This window comes from Rattus norvegicus, chromosome 2 (genome assembly GCF_036323735.1).
Source record: "Rattus norvegicus strain BN/NHsdMcwi chromosome 2, GRCr8, whole genome shotgun sequence".
NCBI classification, from domain to species: Eukaryota; Metazoa; Chordata; class Mammalia; order Rodentia; family Muridae; genus Rattus; species Rattus norvegicus.
Genome location: NC_086020.1, coordinates 236,155,096 through 236,173,008, shown reverse-complemented (window position 1 = coordinate 236,173,008; position 17,913 = coordinate 236,155,096). Strand labels below are relative to the sequence as shown.

Genomic DNA, 17,913 nt, shown 5'->3' with positions numbered 1-17,913 from the left:
GTTTGTGGCTCTGACTTTTAGTTGAGGAAACAAAGAGGGGTGAAGCCGCAGCCTTGGGATCACATGGGCACTTGAAATGCAGAGCCAGAGTTAAGCATAAAGAATGTTGGTGCTAATTAGATCCCAGAAGTATAGTCACTTAGGGTGAAGCCTGTTAACAGCATTAGCTGACGCCACAAACAAAAAGATTTTAAGTGTAGCCTCTTCTTACCTACTTTCTGTTTCTCAGGATATGGGGGAACACTAAAGCTCATGGAAAGAAAAGACGTGGAGTTTACAAATTAAGATAAACAGTAAACACAAATTGCTTCTACTTTACCAAAGGAACTCTCAGACTGAGCACAGTTTTAGAGTAGTTTTAAAACACATAGTGCACACTAAGTCAAATAAAAGAACATATGACACAAACAGACTGTGCTTAAAATGTGTTCGCTTCCTGAACCCCTTAGTAGACTCTAGGTGTCTGTGTGGGAGCCCAAGCTGGATGTGGGAGTAAAGAAAGCTAGGATCCAGTTTACCAAAGGTGCCTCATGTGTGCCTCCCTATTTCCTCCATATCACGGGTAGCAGACATAAAGACACTTAACTGATTTCACAACCGGGTTTTTAATTCCTTTTCTGTGGTCTCAGGAATGTTGGAAGCAGATGGGCGATGGATCAAGCTAAGTACAACCTAGTTAATGAGTACTTCCTGGTGGGGGTTACTGAAGAGTTGGAAGACTTCATCATGCTCCTGGAGGCGGCTCTGCCCCGGTTCTTCAGGGGCGCGACGGACCTCTATCGTACAGGTATGCGCAGGACAGGTGGACTCTGTAATAAAGTGGACTACAGTTCTAGGAAAGGGCGGGTTGGGAAGGCTAAACACACGAACAGCCATAATGTATGTGCTGTTGTTCCTCTAAATGCATGTCCAGACTTCTGTGAGTCCATCAGATACTGATAGTTTTCCTTTAATTGTTTGACAGCATGCCATCCCTCAGACTCCCCAGGAGTTTACATCTACCCTTATTTCTTCATGATTGGAGCAAATAAGGATAGTGGAACTAGACACAGGCTTTATCATGCACTTTTAAATAAACGAGGGCCAGCAAGATGTCCCAACAGTGTGAGAGCACTTGCTGTACAAGCTCAGATATGCGATGGGAGAAAGGACCAAATCCAAATCCAGCAAGGTCTCTGACGTGTGTGCGTGTGTGTGCGTGCGTGCATGTGTGTATGTGTGTGCGTGTGTGTGCGTGCGTGCGTGTGTGTATGTGCGTGTGTGTATGTGCGTGTGTGCGTGTGTGTGTGTGTGCGCGCGTGCAGGCACACACACTGGACACTTGTTGTGCTTGTTGGTAAGAATAAGTAAATGACTGGAGAGAGTGGCAGCCTCCACTTCCTGACTACTGGGCTTGTTTACTGTGTGGGCATTTTGCCGCTTCCTTTAAGGGTTCGCCTTCTGACAGGGTGCCCTATGAGGTTAGCTTTCCAGGTTTTGCTGGACTATATTAATGTTGTAAGGCAAAGTATTACTTGCCCTTCAGTGTGACTTATTAACAAGAACCATTTCTTTAGGTAAGGAGGCAGGTCTGCTTGTGTTCTGTAAGAATTATTTTTGTTTCCTGTTTCTCCACTGCAAGTAGGAAAGAAATCTCACCTTAGGAAAACTACAGAGAAGAAACTGCCCACTAAACAGACCATCGCGAAGCTACAGCAGTCCGACATTTGGAAAATGGAGAATGAGTTCTATGAGTTTGCCCTGGAGCAGTTCCAGTTCATGAGAGCCCACGCGGTCCGTGAGAAAGATGGAGACCTCTACATCCTGGCCCAGAACTTTTTCTATGAAAAGATTTACCCTAAGTCGAACTGAGCGCAGGTGTGGCCAGAGCACTCTTGATCTGGAACTTGACTCTGTGACCACCTTCTCAGCCCCACTGCGCGGCCGATGCGTGTGTGAGCTGCCCGCGAAGCTAAGAGATGTCTTAGATGTCTTGATGTCAAGAGAGGAGATGCTGGCGGCCGTCAGAGGTCAAGGAGAGTTCGGCTCTCAGGCAGTTCACTCTCTCGTTTTGTTCCCATTTTCTTGATAGTTACACTCTCCTCCCGGGGCAGGGAGGGGCCTCGAATTGCCTACAACATACCCCCGGGGCAGGGAGGGGCCTCGCATTGCCTATAACACACCCGTGGAGGTTAGTGGGAAGGCGAGTACCATTCCAGAAGAGGTTCTGCTTCTCTTGCTTTTGATGAGGCTTTCCTCACCTCTCCTTGAATGAAGATGAATCCGTTTGCCACTTACCCTTCTGGAGTTTGTGTCTCCACCTCTACTGAATAGTGCTAATAACCGTTTGGCAGTGTCTGATTTATTTTTATGAATCATGTCTCACAAAGTTTATTAGAATGTTTGATCACGTTTTCTCAGAACATTTCTGCTGCAGTTGGGTTTGCCCATATTTATGTAGGCTCTATTTTATTTTATGATCATTAGTATTAAAGAGATCAACTGAAAACCATGAATAATGCTGTAAAAAGGTAGAAAGAGTTAAAGAAGCAGTATTCCTGACTCCTGCCACCCCGGTATCTAATATTGGGTTAATATTTCTAAGAGTGTGGATGTTATCTGAGGCTTTTTTAAAGGATTTCCACATATCAATATAAAAAAAAAAAGTGAGTTTAATACCTGTCTCTCCATGGCTTATCTGTAACCCTGTACACTGACGTCTCGGTGATTCCACATGGCGACTCCATCAGTGAGCTGTGATGTGGGTAGGATTTGCCTACTTCTGTACTTTTACCTGTAGACTATTTTTACTACGGTGCTTTATAATGTGTTTTAAAGCATTGCATTTACAAAAGAAAAAAGGAAAATGCTGTAAATATTGCATATTTTATGTATTTGGACCAAAAAGTTACAAGTAAGTAGACAAAAGTGGTTTTGCAACAATTTTACTATGTCGAGTAAAGTCATCAGACCTGCTATTCTTGTATTTCTCATTTAGCGTTACTGTTATGGTGTCACTAAGATGAGCTGACGTAGCCTCTCAATTTTGATGGAGAACGTTGCTCGCCCCTGAGGCAATAGTGATCTTGGGAAGAGTACTGGAGTCTGAGCTTACCTCTGGTGCCGGCTCTGGACCTTGCAGCTGTGTGATGTTAGTCAGCTCACCTGACCTCTGTCTGCTTCAGCTTCCTCATCTCGAGATCAGGATACCTGCTGTACCTACCTCACAGGGCTGTTGTGAGGACTAAGGAAGACGGCATGGCAGAGAGCACTGTGAAAGTGTGGCGTGGTGTTCAAATGTGAGGTGTTATCACAGACGTATCTCTAGCCTATGGTTCCATAGCCTTCATTCTTTTTAACAACAAAAAGGGAAAATCCACTTTTAAGCTTTATGAGGAAAAAGAAGACCCTTTCTCTTGATATAAATTTGTGTTTGATAAATATCCTCTCAGTGTTTTATCTTCCGTGCTTCAGCAACTGTTGAAATGTGAACCCCCTGTGAGCTCTCGAGACTCCTCCTTAGCAGATGAGGAAGAGCGGGAAAGCCTTCTGCAAACCTGAAAGATTGTTCTTGTTTTTATCTGACTCTGTCATCCAAGAATGGTGGCTATCCTACAGCTGTGCTTGTGAAAGTGTATTTTGTAGAGTTTCATTTCTCTATTAATGCTTCACCTTCCCCCTCTTCACATCCAGAATTCTGATTCCTCTCAGACACACTTTTCTAAGGGAGTAATTATTTGTATGTTTAAATATTTCTAAGCAGGACCTCATCAAACAAAGCATTTTCAACAGAAAGCTTTAAAGTATGTATTGTGTAGTAAGGGGATGGAGAGCACCGTATATCAGGACGCACTTACAGCGATTAAAGGAAAGACTGAGCCACCAGCCCCGTCAAGACAGAAGTATTAAGAGGACATAGCAACATCCTCACTCTCCCTCCGTCCCAATGAAAGTTTCCAGGTTCCTGCTAAAAACAAGTTGTTTTCTTGCCCATCGCTCAAGAGCCTTGTCAAGGCAGGCCTCTGGCTGTTGAATAAATCTGAGGTTATTCTTGAGAGTTCGCAACTAAACTCTTAGGTAGTCAGGGCAGCACTTAGAACACCGACTGGGACTTTGTGTAAATTGTTCTCGTTAAAGACCAGAGTGCATAAGTCAGGGCTCTGTGCAGCCACTCAACTCTTAGTGGTGCAAAGAAGCTGTCACAGATAAAGTAGAAGCAAAGGACCATGGTTATAGCTTAGTGAGACCTTTATTTATGAAACAGATGACTTGCCAGATGCAGACCATGAGCTGCAAGCCCTCACACTGAGGGATCGTCACGGAGAAGCCATGTCTGTGTCTGAACCAAGTTCCCCCAAGAGTTTCTCTACCTCCCAAGTCTCCCAGATTACAACCCCAACAGCTGCTTTCTGACCCAGTCTCTGCCGAGGTTTCTTCCTTCTATCTTACGTACACTGCTTTCAGGCAACTCGTTTTCCTAGCTCATGAGTGCAAAATTGGGACATATTTATTTCTTTTAACGCTTTTTGGAGTGAATGGATTCAAAGTGTCCTTTCTGGAGATGAAGAAAAGGGTAGGTTTTCCTCTGTAAAAGTCCTTAGAGCATATAAATTTATAATCAAATAAATAGAACCACTGAGACAATGTGTATTTTTTTAAATGTGGCAAACACTTTTCTCTTATTTTGGCCTTTGTGGGTTTTTTTTTTTTCCAGTAATTTGACCTTTGGGAGATGGGTTTTTAATATGATAGTAAAGCAAAATAACCACTTTGAATTTTGAAGACAATGTCAATGTGTGTATATCTATGTTTATTTCCTACAGAAGAAGAGGAGGTAGCTTTCCGTGTTCAGCTTGTACCAGCTGTTTTCTTATTGCTGAGAAATGGCAACTGTTGATAAACCGTTGTGTTTTAGAATGTAGTGGGGAGGATATATTTTGATTTCACCTGGCTTTAATTTGTAGTGTCACTTAAATATATCTGGTAGCAACCCTTGAAATAACTGCATGGGAACAGCTTCTGTGTCCCCTGATACAGTCACACAGTCTCTTAACGTCCTGCTGCCTCTGGCCTCCTGATGATTGGATTTCAGTATCCAAAACCCACAAAACTGAAAGTCACCAGCTTTCCAAACGCTTACGTTTTCCTTCTGTCCTGGAAATCCAGATATCCCCTATAATTTGGACTCTGTTGATCTTCCTCATATGTGTCCTTTTGAGAACCCCTAAAATTGCCTGCTCCGTCAGGGAATTCACCAGAGTATTTTGATGTTGCATTTGCATAGATAGATGCGAAATAGTTTGTAGATGACAATTCTCTTCTTTAATAAAATGAATTTTTTTGAAAAATCTAAGAGTACTAGAGAACTTAACCAAAGCCCAGTTCCCTAATGCACGGCTGGTGTTTTAATTTACGTGGAAATCCTTCTCAGAGACCATCTGTGTGAGCCATCTTGCCAGCTTTGTCAGGCGTTCTTTTCAGACATAGCCGTGGTCCCAGGAGCCTTTCTTATGGGGACATCCAGAGCCTGAGCTTTCTGTGACACTTGTTGTGTCCAGGCTCAGGTGCCTCTGCTCCGGGAAGTATTCGTGCCATTGTTGTTGAGTCTTTGCACCCTTGTACCTTGGGCAGAGTTGCTGTGTTCAAGGCAGACGGCTCTGCAGTCTCCTGAGAGGGAAGGCACCCATTCCCAAACATTCTCCGCCATGGCTCCTCCTCAGGAACTTCCTCTCTGACCTCTTGAGAAGGCGGGAATTTGAAGGGTTGGGTGACCATTTGGTCACTTTAATGTCATACAGCTTGGTGACCTGTTAAAGATGAGCTCCAGTGGTCACGTGACATGCTGCAGCAGCCTGTCCAGGTAATGAGAGTCCAGTGTCCAGTGTAGCTTAGCGACACACACATGCTGAATGGTGACTTCAGCTAATCATGCCTGCCCACCCCCAACGTCTTAGGAACCACTCCTCCTCCCTCCTTCCCTGCCCCCCCCCTCTCTCCACCCACCAGTGTCATTTATGCTAGACTGTCCAACTTGAAACGACTTTGTCACATCCCTTGGAGAGAGAATCACCCCCTTTCCTCAGCATTCCCAGGCCTCTGCGCTGCTGAGGTGCTCCAGTCTGATACCTAGAACAAAAGCTGTCCAGTCAACACTGCAGGGACAGGGACGGTGACTCGGTGTCCAGGAGTAAGGCTGCCTTCAGCTGCTTTGATGCTAAGCTGACCTGGTGTTTGGTGTCACCTGAGAGCTCAGGCAATGTCACCAGACAGCCCTGCATCATCCCACTCATTTGCGGAGTTTTCCTAGGTTAATTTTGACGAGTTTTGTGCATTTTGACTTCTGTGGCCTTTGCATTTATAAGTCATTGATGTTGACGTTTCAAGTTGGAAAGTATGAAGTATACTTAGGTATTCAGTTAGCTAAGAGGAAGAAACAAAATAGAGGTAGGCTTTGGGGATAAGAGGAGGGGCTGTGTGAATCTGGTTAGCACTCGGAGCTCTGCTTCAGGACAGCACGTGGCCGTCACGTCTTGAAAACAGCGGCAGTGCCACCACGAGAGATTGCCACAAATTTAGCGTTTCATTTATTTTTTTGAGAATTAACTTTAGACAGGCATAGTGAACTCTGGGTTTGAAGCCATTCTGGTCTGTACAGTTAAGTTCCAGGACAGCCAGGACTACATAGGGAAACCCCTGTCTTGAGAAAAAAACAAAACCAAGAAACAAACTTTACTAATTCTGTCTGGTGTGATAGTGTGGCACCTTTAATCTCATATAATTCCAGAACCTGGGAAGCAGAGGCGGGTAGAGCTCTGTGAGTTGAATAATAAGATTTCTTTATTTTCGTTTTCAAATTTTCTTTTGTGAGTGTGTATGCACAGAAGAGAACATCCGATTCCCCCAAAACTGAAGTTTACAGATAGTTTTAGGCTGCCATGTAGATGCTTGGGTCCTCCAGCACAGCAGCAGGCAGTCCCAGGATCACTGAATATAACTCCTTGGAGGGGATGAGGAGAGGGTAATTAGAGCCTCACCTGAGAGTCTGGCCTGCCTCTCTTACCTCTCTCCACCCCAGCTGTACGTGGTCTTGGGCGATAGTAGGATACATGGGAGGTAGTGTTAACTGGAGGGAGGCCCCGTCTGTACAGCCTTAGAAAGGTCCCCCGGATTGGGTTGGGCTTTGAGCTAGTACCATTGTTGGTCTCCCAGCTCCCTGCGAGTAAGCTTAGAAACTCCCTGGTTCACCAAACCCTCTTGGATTTTTCATCTCAACTCCAAGGTAAAGTAAACAATAAGGAACAGATGATACAATACACTCAGCCATGCTCTCACCCGGTTACCCAGATGTATATTCGGACTTGGAATCTAAGGAATGTTCAAATCTCCCTAGAATCCTTATAGAGCCAATATACAAATTAGCCTGGTGCCTAACGGATCACATGTTGATCCCACAAACATAAGATGACCTAACTGGGTATTTCATGTCGCATCTCTAGGATCCAAAGTGTGTATGGCAATAACAGTTTGTATAGATTGTGTTCAGTCTGTAGGCCCCCTTAATAGTGTAGCCAGATTGGGCCATAGAAGTCAGGTGTATTTTCAGAGTTTGAGATAATCTTTCCTGTTCCATGTTTCAAACCTCTTAATACTAGTGGTGGGGGCGAGGGGCGCTACGTTTTTTTTTTTTTTTTTCTTCAAAATAACCAGCCTGTCCTGTAATTTTATTTGAAGTAAGCCAAACCTTCAGAAACTGGCGGGGAGGGAATACGTCACATGTTATTCCAACAAGAGTAACCAGAGACTTATTTTCCCCCTTTTAAATTAATTTAGAATTCTCCAGAGGATTAGTAAATTAGGTCTCTAGGCAGACTGTGGTAATCTGACCAGATTATGGGACCTATAAACAGTGGAACTTGGGCTTTGGATCCATCCAGGGCCTGTTTAGAGGAGGCTGTGGATATTAAACTCTCTTGTCCTCATCTGTTTCTGTCCTATCCCTGGTGAGGCTCTTCAAAGACCACCACAGACAGGAAAAGCCAGCCAGTTGTATTTCGCTTCTACCACACTGACGGCTACACGCACGGGCATCGAAACGGACGCAAACCCAGATGGAGTCCGATGCCCTCTCTGCTGCGGTCCTGCAGACAGACAGTCTGTAACGTTTGATATGGATCTTCTGAGTGGACGAGATGAGATTAGATTGGTCTCTCTGGGAGCCAGCACTATTCATTTTGTAAGAAAGTTCTGTTGGAGGCCTGAGGACTGCCAGGAGCAAAGTGGAAACAGCCCAGCTTTCTCCTCTTATCAAGATCCACAGCTGGTACCGCGTTTAGCAATGGAGCAGACCGTGGTAAAAGGATTTGAATAGTGAATTGGATGGGAAGCTAAGAAGGAGGTCCCTGCCACCCACGATTGCAATACGAGTTTCATGTGTTATAACTTAATTTCCATTTCTCGTTGTAATGGATGACAAAGGCTGGCGTCTCCAACATAAAGCGAAAGGCTATTTTTAGTTATCGGTGGGCTTTTGTGTTTTTGTTTTTTAAAAATAACCCTGCTAGGTGCTGAGCACTGCAGTACAGACTGTGCACCGTGCCCCTTAGCATTTATATTAACACCAATGTTTCCTCCAGGATGGTGGTCTAGAACTTTATGACCTCACAGGGTACTTTGCAATATAGTCTCATGAAAAGAGAACGCCACTGTCCTTATTTTACAACTGCTCTTAGACAGAAGGTGATTTCTGTCCTGTTTGTTATAGTCAATCCTTGAGAGTGCAAGCCTTTATTCCTGGCCACATCGGCATCTCGTAGGAGCCCGGGCCCAAACATAAGAAGTCCCAGCCAGTCAGGTAGCTCTGACCCTGGATGAAGTCCAAGAACTGCTGGTTCAAAACAGCAATTCAATGTAAAAACTCGAAGTCTAGAAGGTTAACCTGGCTGGTTAGATAGCTAAGGCTGCTCATGGCAACACTTGAACCAAGACTTGAACCAAGATCTGTCTGGCCCCGGTGTTATTTGTCTCCAACATGGGACTACTGTTTAGGCCGCCATCCATTTTCCATATTCCATTCTTGGTTCTTGCTCTCTTAAACACTAGTTGAGGAAGAAGAAAGCAAGCAGTTAGAAGGAAAATGTCTGTTCTTCTGGATGTATACGTCTGCTCCCAGGAGCTGGGATGGCTCCCAGTTTCCGGAATGTCTGTGGAAGGCCGGGTGCATAGCTGAGAACCCGAATCAGCCACCCGCTGTAAGCACGTTGATCCGTGCTTTCCTGGTGGTGGACGGGTTTGGGATTGGGATGGGATGGATTGATGTTCCTTGCTGTACCTAATATTTGATCCTGATGAACTTTATGGCTAAGGAGTGTGTGGCCCGGCCTTCGCCATGTCCATAGAGCTCTGAGATGACATGGCATGGGACCTATAGCTGCTTGGGAATACTTGATGCTGTGCTCGCTGGTAGTGAGCGATTTCAGCCTATGGTCACGAGGGAGTAGAATAGCTGCATGGCTAACACGGCAGTTACTCACTTGGTTATCATAAATTTTACCTGCCTTGGTTATGTTTGTTTTGTTTTGTCTTTATTTTAAATGAAGGCCCACAACCTAAAGTTTAGTCCCTACCTCAAGGATGGGCCAGGTAACTCTAAGCCATCCCCACTTCAACAGACGGCCTTCCACATAGTCTCGGGAGAGATCAGAGAGGCCTTGGGCAGTGTGTCTCCCAAGCACATTCTTGAAAGAAAAAAGCTGGGCTGGAGAGATGGCTCAGCAGTTAATATTGACTGCTCTTCCAGAGGTCCTGAGTTCACATGGTGGCTCACAACCTTCTGTAATGGGATCTGATGCCCTCTCCTGGTGTCTGAAGACAGCTACAGTGTACTCACATACATAAAATAAGTACATCTTAGAAAAAAAGAGCGAGAAAAGCTATTTGACCATGTATAGCCCTTCTCACAGCAAGCGCTATCTATGCCTTTAGCATCTTGCTTCAATCTCTCCATCTTCTGAGAAAGATAGAAATGCATTCCACTGCATTTGACAGGTGAGGAAAACAGGATCGTGAAAGGCCAGACACTTTCTCAGTCACATTGCTAGGAAGAGTCAGAGCCGTGCAAGCTCTGGCACCTGTCATAGCAGAGGGGACAGTTCATTTTGAAAGTCTTCCCATGTGTCTTTTTGGCCTCAACCCCACAAGGCTTAGCAACAGATGCAGGGCCTGGTGCTGTGGCACTTGTATGGGCTCCAGCTGGGGCTGTACCTCAGAGGCGTTCTTCAACTGGAAGAAACAAGGAGTAGACCATGGGGGCCATTGTGTTTCTTGTCTGTTCCTTACTGCATACATCAATCTCCGGCGAGAATTTGATAGCATTATTCTTGCCACATGATACTGAGATTCTGGGCTGGAAATGGCCCTATGCCCTTGGTTACCTGGGGGTGAGGGGGGCAGGTCCATGCCCTTGATCCCCAGGGTCAGTTTATGAATTCTCTCCATGCTCCAGTTTTATCGTGCAGTCATGATGGCAGGAGATGTCCAGGCTGCTCTTAGAGCTTAGAGGTGCTGAGAACGTGGACACTGAGTGAAGTAGACTGGGCCCAGCTTCAATGTGGGTACCCAGCAGAGTGCTTATGGCCAGAAGATCTCCTTGGTGTCTACCTCCTCACTGTGAGGTTTACTGCTCACATGCTGTCTCTCATCATATGCCCACAGTCTTTCAAAAGAGAAGTCCTGAGAGACTCACTACCTAAACTCCACAAGGAGGGCAGGAAGAGAAGACTCTTAACAGTGTACAGGAATCAGGCACATCTGTCTTTGGGGAGTCCAAGCATCCTAGAGCAGGGAAGGGTAGCACAGTAGCCAGTGGGTAGGAAGGATGGTGCCCCAGAAATCTTTATGAGTTTGATGGCGATTCCCCAGCTCCTCTCTGGCTAACAGAGCTGATCCCTCTGAGTCACACAGAGCCTCGCATTTAGTCACTTAGGCCTCTGGAGTCTGGGTGGCCAAGGCTTCCTGCCAAACCCACTTCTGCTAATAGCAGTACTATTATAGTGGCTTTTATACTTAAATTTCTTTTCTTCCAGGGGCCCCAAGGTCTTTAACAAATGCAAGAATGATGCTGTAGGCCCAAAATTAGAAACTGAAGGAAAAGAGACACCTCATTCCAAGTCTTCTCTTTCAACAGCTTGGCCTACTTGCTTTTAAGGCTGAATCTTTAAAGATTTATAAACCTGGGTGGTGAGGGGGTGGGTAAGAGGAGACCAGAGGTTTCCTTATTGCTTCATGCTGTCTCTCAGCTTCCAGCATCTCTGTGTGATACTGCAGCTGAGCACCCTTGGTGCTGCATCTGGATGAGCTAATGACTGCATCTGGGAAGTTGCGCTCAACATGTGTGTCTGGGGATATACACACAGCGGCAAGAGGAGGATGCCTGTATCCCACTCTGTCGCTATCTGCCTCATTCTCTCAAGACAGAGAGAGCCTCTCACTGGACTTGGAGCTAACTTAGTGGCCAACAAGCCCCAGCAACCCTTCTGTTCCCGCCTTCTAACAGTGTAGGGATTACGGGTGTGTGTAGTACCAAACACAGCTTTTGGACTTTTTAAACATGGCTTCTGGGAATTTGAGCCCAGGTCCTTGTGCCTGCACGGCAAACAATTTCTAAGCCATCTCTGCACCATGTATTAATTTTATATAATTTGCTTTCTTTATGACATTTTCACACACATTTGCAGTCTGTTCACACCTCATTACCCTTTCTTCTGACTGTGGCTGATTCTGTGCCTCTTCCCAACAAGGCTTGGCTTCTACTTCCCTGTCCATTTTGTGCATCCCATATAGGGCTGTGCACTCAACAGTCAGTTCTAATGTGTTGGCAGGTTATGGATCTCTGAAGCAATAGTCGCGCACGCGGGGTTGGGAATTTAGCTCAGTGGCAGAGCGCTTGCCTAGGAAGCGCAAGGCCCTGGGTTCGGTCCCCAGCTCCGAAAAAAAGAACCAAAAAAAAAAAAATAGTCGCGCACGTGTGTTGCACACGCGCGCGCACGTGTGTTGCACACGCGCGCGCGCGCGCGCGCACACACACACACACACACACACACACACACACAACACATACACACAGCAGCTCCTGTGACCAAAGCTGACAGTAGTGCTGGTCTACCATCTAAACACATAGTTAGAAGGCAGTTTGATGAGCACACACATCAGCCTGCTCACATGTAGGTCTAGTATGTGCTAGCCCCGCTTTTCTGTCATGTGGCTCAGGTCAGTCTAGGATGGCAGATGCCTTGAAGGACAGTTTCATTCTAAAAGGCAAGAGTGACATTTGAGCTTCATGCTTTATTCATCTGTGATGACCTCAGGGATGACATAAACCAACCTCCCTTTCTTCTGTGCCTGCCATGCTGGTCCGGAGGGAGAAAGAAGTGTTGGAGGTAGGCTTGGCCAGGGCCTGCCTTCCTTCCAAGTCACCAGATGCTGGGGCAGGGGTCTTCCAGCTTTGTTTGGACAGCAACAAGCTTGCTTTCTCTCTGTTGGGGGAGAGAGTGCCATTTACAGATAGGTTGAGCATCCCTAATTGGAAAACTTGAGCTCGAAAATAGTTCATAATGGAAAATAAATTTGAGCACACACATGATGGATGTCACACGTTACAAATTCTTACATGTCACAAGTATGGAAAGAGACAGACCGGGATCATCGTCCCTGTTCTGTCCCTCACCTGCCAAGTCACTTTTGGGAAAGCACTCATTTGTTTACTTCTCCAACGAAAGGTCAGGACCTAACTCTACTTGACCCTACATATGGACCGAATGACGTCATGTCTTTAAGGTTTTTTAGAGAATTGTAAGTGAGCGGAAGAACTTAATAGTACTGGTGTCTCCTCGTGTTTCCCCTACCAAGGGTGTCAAACCTTCTGACACTGTGACGTGATGTCATCACCTACAAGGTTCATGCTCAAGAACCACTCAACCACACTTGGGAGAGGCTAGATCTCCCTTCCAGGTTAGCCTTGGCTACATAGTGAGACCCTGTCTCAAAACAAGTGAGCAGAACCACCAGTCCTACCACACACAAAGCAGGACACACACACACACACACACACACACACACACACACACACACACACACACACAATGTACACTTTTTTTTTAAGTTTTGATTTGTTTTTTCAGTTGTTCTGTCATTTGAGATAGGTATCTCTATGTAGTTCTGGCTGTCCTGAAAGTTGCTGTATATGCCAGTTTGACTTGAGTCAAACTCAGGTATTAGTCTTCTAAGTGCTAAGACTAAAGGCATGTGCCACCATGTCTGGCCAGAAATCTTAACAATGTTTCAAATAAGTTCATAATTAGGTCTCACTCACAGTGACCTGTGGTTGCAGGTTCCACACACCTGTTGGATCGTGTCTTTTTCACTCATGACCAGCTCAGCAATGGGCCAGTTGGGCCATATCAACTGACAAGTTCCTCATCTAACCTCAAAGCCACCATCTATGTGTGCCCACTCCCCAAACACATTGTGCTCGGAAGCATTGAATGTCTTGGTTCCTCAGTTTCTCTATCTGGACAGTAAGTTCAAAAGCAAACAAACGAAAAAAGAACATTCTGGGCTTTGAAGAGAGCTCCCGGGACAGAACCTATTGTTAATTGGAAAATAAATAGCTCTCGGGTTGAGCTGCCTCCTCCTTTCAGGGACCCTCGTGCGAGGTGTGGGAGACAGCTATACTTCCTTTGAGGATAATAGTGACTGCCCCAGTGCTTTGGGGGAGATGAATGAGACAATACACCTGACAACTTTTTAAGCTCTCCCAAGAAGGATACCCTTGAAATCCAGCATCCAGATGTGCTTTGCTTTGACTTGTGAATTTGGGGACTTTATGAAAATCTGAACCTAGCAAACAGGCAAATTAAGGGTGAAAATTAGCATCACAAGCAGCCTCTTGGCTTGACAAAAAGATTCGCAGCAGGATCCCTTTAAATAGCCAGCTCCCCTGGTGCATTTAAAATATGACTCAATTTACAAAGATTTTGATTTACATATACCCAGTCAGGAACAGTCTATTACAGAAGGAGCACATATGTTTTCTATAATAAAGATCGATAACTGTGGGATTTTAAAAATACAAAATAATTATTCCCATCATCTCCGTCGGGCAGTTAACACTTCCAGTGCTAGGAAGCCGTTCTGAGAACTACAGCTGTTGCTGAGCAAGGAGGAGTGGGGTGGGGTGGGGGTGGGGCTCCTGAGCACAGCTATGGGAGCGAGTGGTGGAGAGGTGAGGGGACCACGCTGTCTGTCAGCTGTTGCCTGGTTGAAACGAAGCTCAAGGCTGATTCTAAACCCAACACTATATGCTGCTCCAAATGAGGCCAAATAAAATATTTCCAAGTTAATAGAAGAGGAAAATCAGTAGGTAGGGGATCTCTCATGTATGTATAAAGCCTTCTATAGAGAAAGGAAACAAAAATCCAACAGCTACAGAAGGCAAGAGAAATGTGCAAGCCCGTTGTCCCATTTTGGGGTCCGGGAGCACATTGAGGGTGTACACGTGTGTGTGTGTGTGTGTGTGTGTGTATGCATGCGTGTGTGTGTGCATGTGTGTAGCAAATGGTGCTTGCTTGCTGCCTTGCAGGGAATGTGCTGTTCAGAGTAACTGTATCCCCAAAATGTACACTTCATACCTAATCTCTAATCTCTAATACCTAATCTGCGAATACTCTGACATTGCTTAGGACAGACAAAGATGGTGAATGGGATTAATTTCCTTAGCAGCTCACCCTAAAGTATGGTGATTGTATCTTAGATGATCCAGATGAGCCTGACTCACATGGTATCACCACAGGGGTCTTGAAGGGGTGAGAAATGAGGTTATGTCTCATTCTGCAAACAGAAAAGTCTGAGTTTGATCGCCAAATGAATCACCCCAAAATGAATCATGGTGAAAGTGGAGACGGGATCCCTGGGTTCGTTAACAGCCAGTGTGTCCTATTGGTGAGCTCCAGGTCCAGGAGAGATCCCGTCTCAGAGGAGGTGGATGGAGGTTCTCAAGACACCCAAGGCTGTCCCTTAGGTCTCCACATGCAGGTGCATGCACATATATATTAAAAAAGAGGGAAGGAAAGACAAAATGTTCCCAGGTGATATCATGTGGAGTGGGCATTAGCTGTGTTGGGTTTTGGATTCAAGTGTTGATTTGCTCCCATGTGGTTGGCACTCTTTTAAGAGCTTAAGAATTTGGACCTAGGGCACATGATTTTAATCCCAGCACTTGGCAGCAGACGCAGGCAGATCTCTGTAGATTCAAAGCCAGCCTGGTCTACATAGTGAGTTCCAAGACAGCCAGGGCTACATCAAGAGACCCTGTTTCAAAGGAAGAAGAGGGAGGAAGAAGAGGGAGGAGGAGGAAGAGGAGGAGGAGGAGCGTGGGACCTAGTGGGAGGAATCAAAAGTAAGTCACCGGGAAGCAGACTTCCACCGCACCCCAACCCGACTTGGTGCCCTCCCTACCGAGAGCTGCAATGCAGGACTGAAGTCCTTCAAACCTCTTCATCCTTTAAGTTGCTTCTTGTCATCCAGATGAGAAATGAAGGGAGGGAAACATGAGCCAAGGAGTTTGAGCAAGCCCTAGAAGCTAGAAAAGAAGCAACAGAACCACTTCTCCTGGGCGACAGAGCTCTAATGTGGTTTGGTTTTAGCCCATTGAAACCTTTTCAGTCTTCTGACCTCGGAGACTGTGAGATTGTTGATGTGTGTAGTTATGTCATGAACTTTATCACGATTTTTAGGGCATAGAAAAGGAATATGGGGAGATGGGTTTATTACAGCTTCCCTTCACATCAATGCTTGCTGTTCCCTGTACAAAAAGGTTCTCTGGATGCAAAGCACTGGGAAGGCAAAGCCAGGCAGATATCAGTGAGTGTAAGGCCAGCCCCGTTTAACTAGTTAGACTTTGCCTCAAAAATGTATCTCTGAACCTGGACACAATTTCACAAATGCTTCAGGTGCTGTGAACATAAACCCCTATTCTAACCCCAAGGCAAGAAGCAGGAAGTAAGAACATCGTGGGCTGGCCCTCGAGCCTTCTTCTGAGACATGAAAGCAAGGAAAAGACCTAGATTCTCCTGATGGTGACTCTCCTCTTCCAGGTAACTTTCCGATTGTATGGAAGCCCCTCAGAGTCGATGGCACCTCTGTGAACTACCCCATGTTCCTCCTGCAGTGTTTGGACCTTCCTCACACCTCAGCAGCTCCTGTGTCTCCCTGGCCAACCGTTTCAGAACCCAAGTCTCTCGGCCTGCCCCTCTGTCTCTGGCGCATAGGTAGATGCTGTAAGCAGGACAGAACTTCAGTGAGACAGTGGAATGCTATCCCAATTTAAGACATACCCCTGCACCTTGCTTCCCTCTTGTATGCTACCCCATGTAGCCAGTGGGTCTGAACCATGTCTTCCCTGTTTGTGGGCCTCTGACTGGTAGAGATGTAGTCAGGTCCACTCAACTCAGAGGACAAAGGTAGAACCATGGTTTTGTTCATTTTACTTTCCAACCCAGCTTTCAAGACCAGCTGATGTCTGGCTCTTGACTGGTTCTAAATGCATACCGTGGAGGGATATAATTAATTTACCCTTCAGTTTTCATGGGCATCTTACTGATGGACTGCTCCAAACTTCAGTTGCTTCTTTAGAAAATGGATAAAATATCATCTGCCTCCTGGTGTTGTCCTAGGGACCAGTTGAGGATCTCTAGTAAGTTCCTTGCCCATTCGCTACATCAACAAAAAGGAGGAGCAGCTCCCATTGTTTCCAGTTGTGTTGCTATAAAACACCAGTAAGATGGGGCCTTGTCCTACTTTCAACTGGATTCTTAATGGGACTGAAATTAAATTTTGGCCACTTGCCCCACGACTGCCCAATTAGGATGTAAGACCAGGTCTCCAGACAAAGAATGCAACATTCGTCAAGAAACTTCAGGAGAAGAGGGAGAGGCAGGCTGGAGCAGGGACTGGCAGGATGTGGTGGCACCGTGCCTTAATCCCAGCCCTGGGGAGCCAGAATCAGGTAGGTCTCTGTGAGTGTGAAAACAACCTGCTCTGTTGCAAACCCGCACTTCTGTGCCATGAGAGCAAGGGCACAGGGAGGCCACTGGGGACTGACTGACCCATGGGTGGGGTGACGGGGGAGAAGCCTTTTTTTGTAGATAACGAGTCCAGAGGCCTCAGGGATGTCCAAAACAGCCACGGCTACCTCTCCAGGCAAAGAGAAGGGAGAGGCAGACTGGCAAGGTCCTCTCCCAGGAGCTGAGGGAAGAATCTTTTATGTTGTAGAGGAAATCCAGTAGCTTCAAGGTTCTAGAGCTGCCTGTCAGGGGCCTGAGGAGCTCGGAGGTAGCTGGCTTTAGTATACACCATGGGTATACTTCAGTAGGGAGCCAGTTGCCTCAGCCATCAGAAGAAGGAGAGAGGGAAGTGGGTCTTCCCAGCAGAGAGAGGTTTCACAGCTTCCTGAGGGAAGCTGAAAGTAGCCGGCAGTAATTCGTGTGTTTCTCCTGTTGGCGTTCAGCCTGGGCACAGCTGAGCTTATCCTCTTGGACAGTCAGGGGACCTATCTTTTTGAGGTGCTTTGGGTTTTCCTTCTGACCGGACACACAGGACAGCGGATGCTCTCATAGAACGGGGTGGGTGGTCCAGAATGAGTCTCTGTCAGGTGGTGCCTGTATTAATACCGAGTGCGGAAGAGGGAGGGGGTGAGCAGCCAAGCTGAGGAGGAAGAGTCCTGGGAAAGTTATGATTAAGTGAGGTGACTTATAGTTATGTCCGTTACCCTGAATTAATTGCTGTCTGTTTAATCAATTAATTGCTGTCTGGATTAATTGTTGTTCTGATGTATTTATGAAGTCTCAAAACTGTTTAGATAGTAAATTATAGACTCTGCCT

General features: G+C 46.0%; 1 protein-coding gene and 1 long non-coding RNA gene across 7 annotated transcripts in view; one reads left to right on the top strand and one right to left on the bottom strand.

Moving 5' to 3' along the window:
- Hs2st1 (heparan sulfate 2-O-sulfotransferase 1) overlaps window positions 1-4,618 on the top strand; it is a 133,796-nt gene extending 129,178 nt beyond the window's left edge. The window contains exons 6-7 of one of the 2 annotated variants that reach the window (XM_008761495.4): window positions 630-787; window positions 1,622-4,618. In XM_008761495.4, the coding sequence (XP_008759717.1) occupies window positions 630-787; window positions 1,622-1,851 (388 nt within the window). In that variant the 3' untranslated portion in view covers window positions 1,852-4,618. The remainder of the gene's footprint in view (window positions 1-629; window positions 788-1,621) is intronic. The other variant, NM_001100518.1, reaches the window with a different exon arrangement.
- A 2,176-nt stretch (window positions 4,619-6,794) lies between these two features.
- Window positions 6,795-17,913, bottom strand: part of LOC102549483 (uncharacterized) — a 15,164-nt gene continuing 4,045 nt past the window's right edge. For 4 of the 5 annotated variants that reach the window (XR_010064485.1, XR_010064486.1, XR_010064484.1 and 1 more), the window contains one exon: window positions 12,299-12,509. This is a non-coding gene — a long non-coding RNA (uncharacterized LOC102549483). Of the gene's footprint in view, window positions 6,977-12,298; window positions 12,510-17,913 lie in introns of those variants that run through there. The other variant, XR_005501380.2, reaches the window with a different exon arrangement.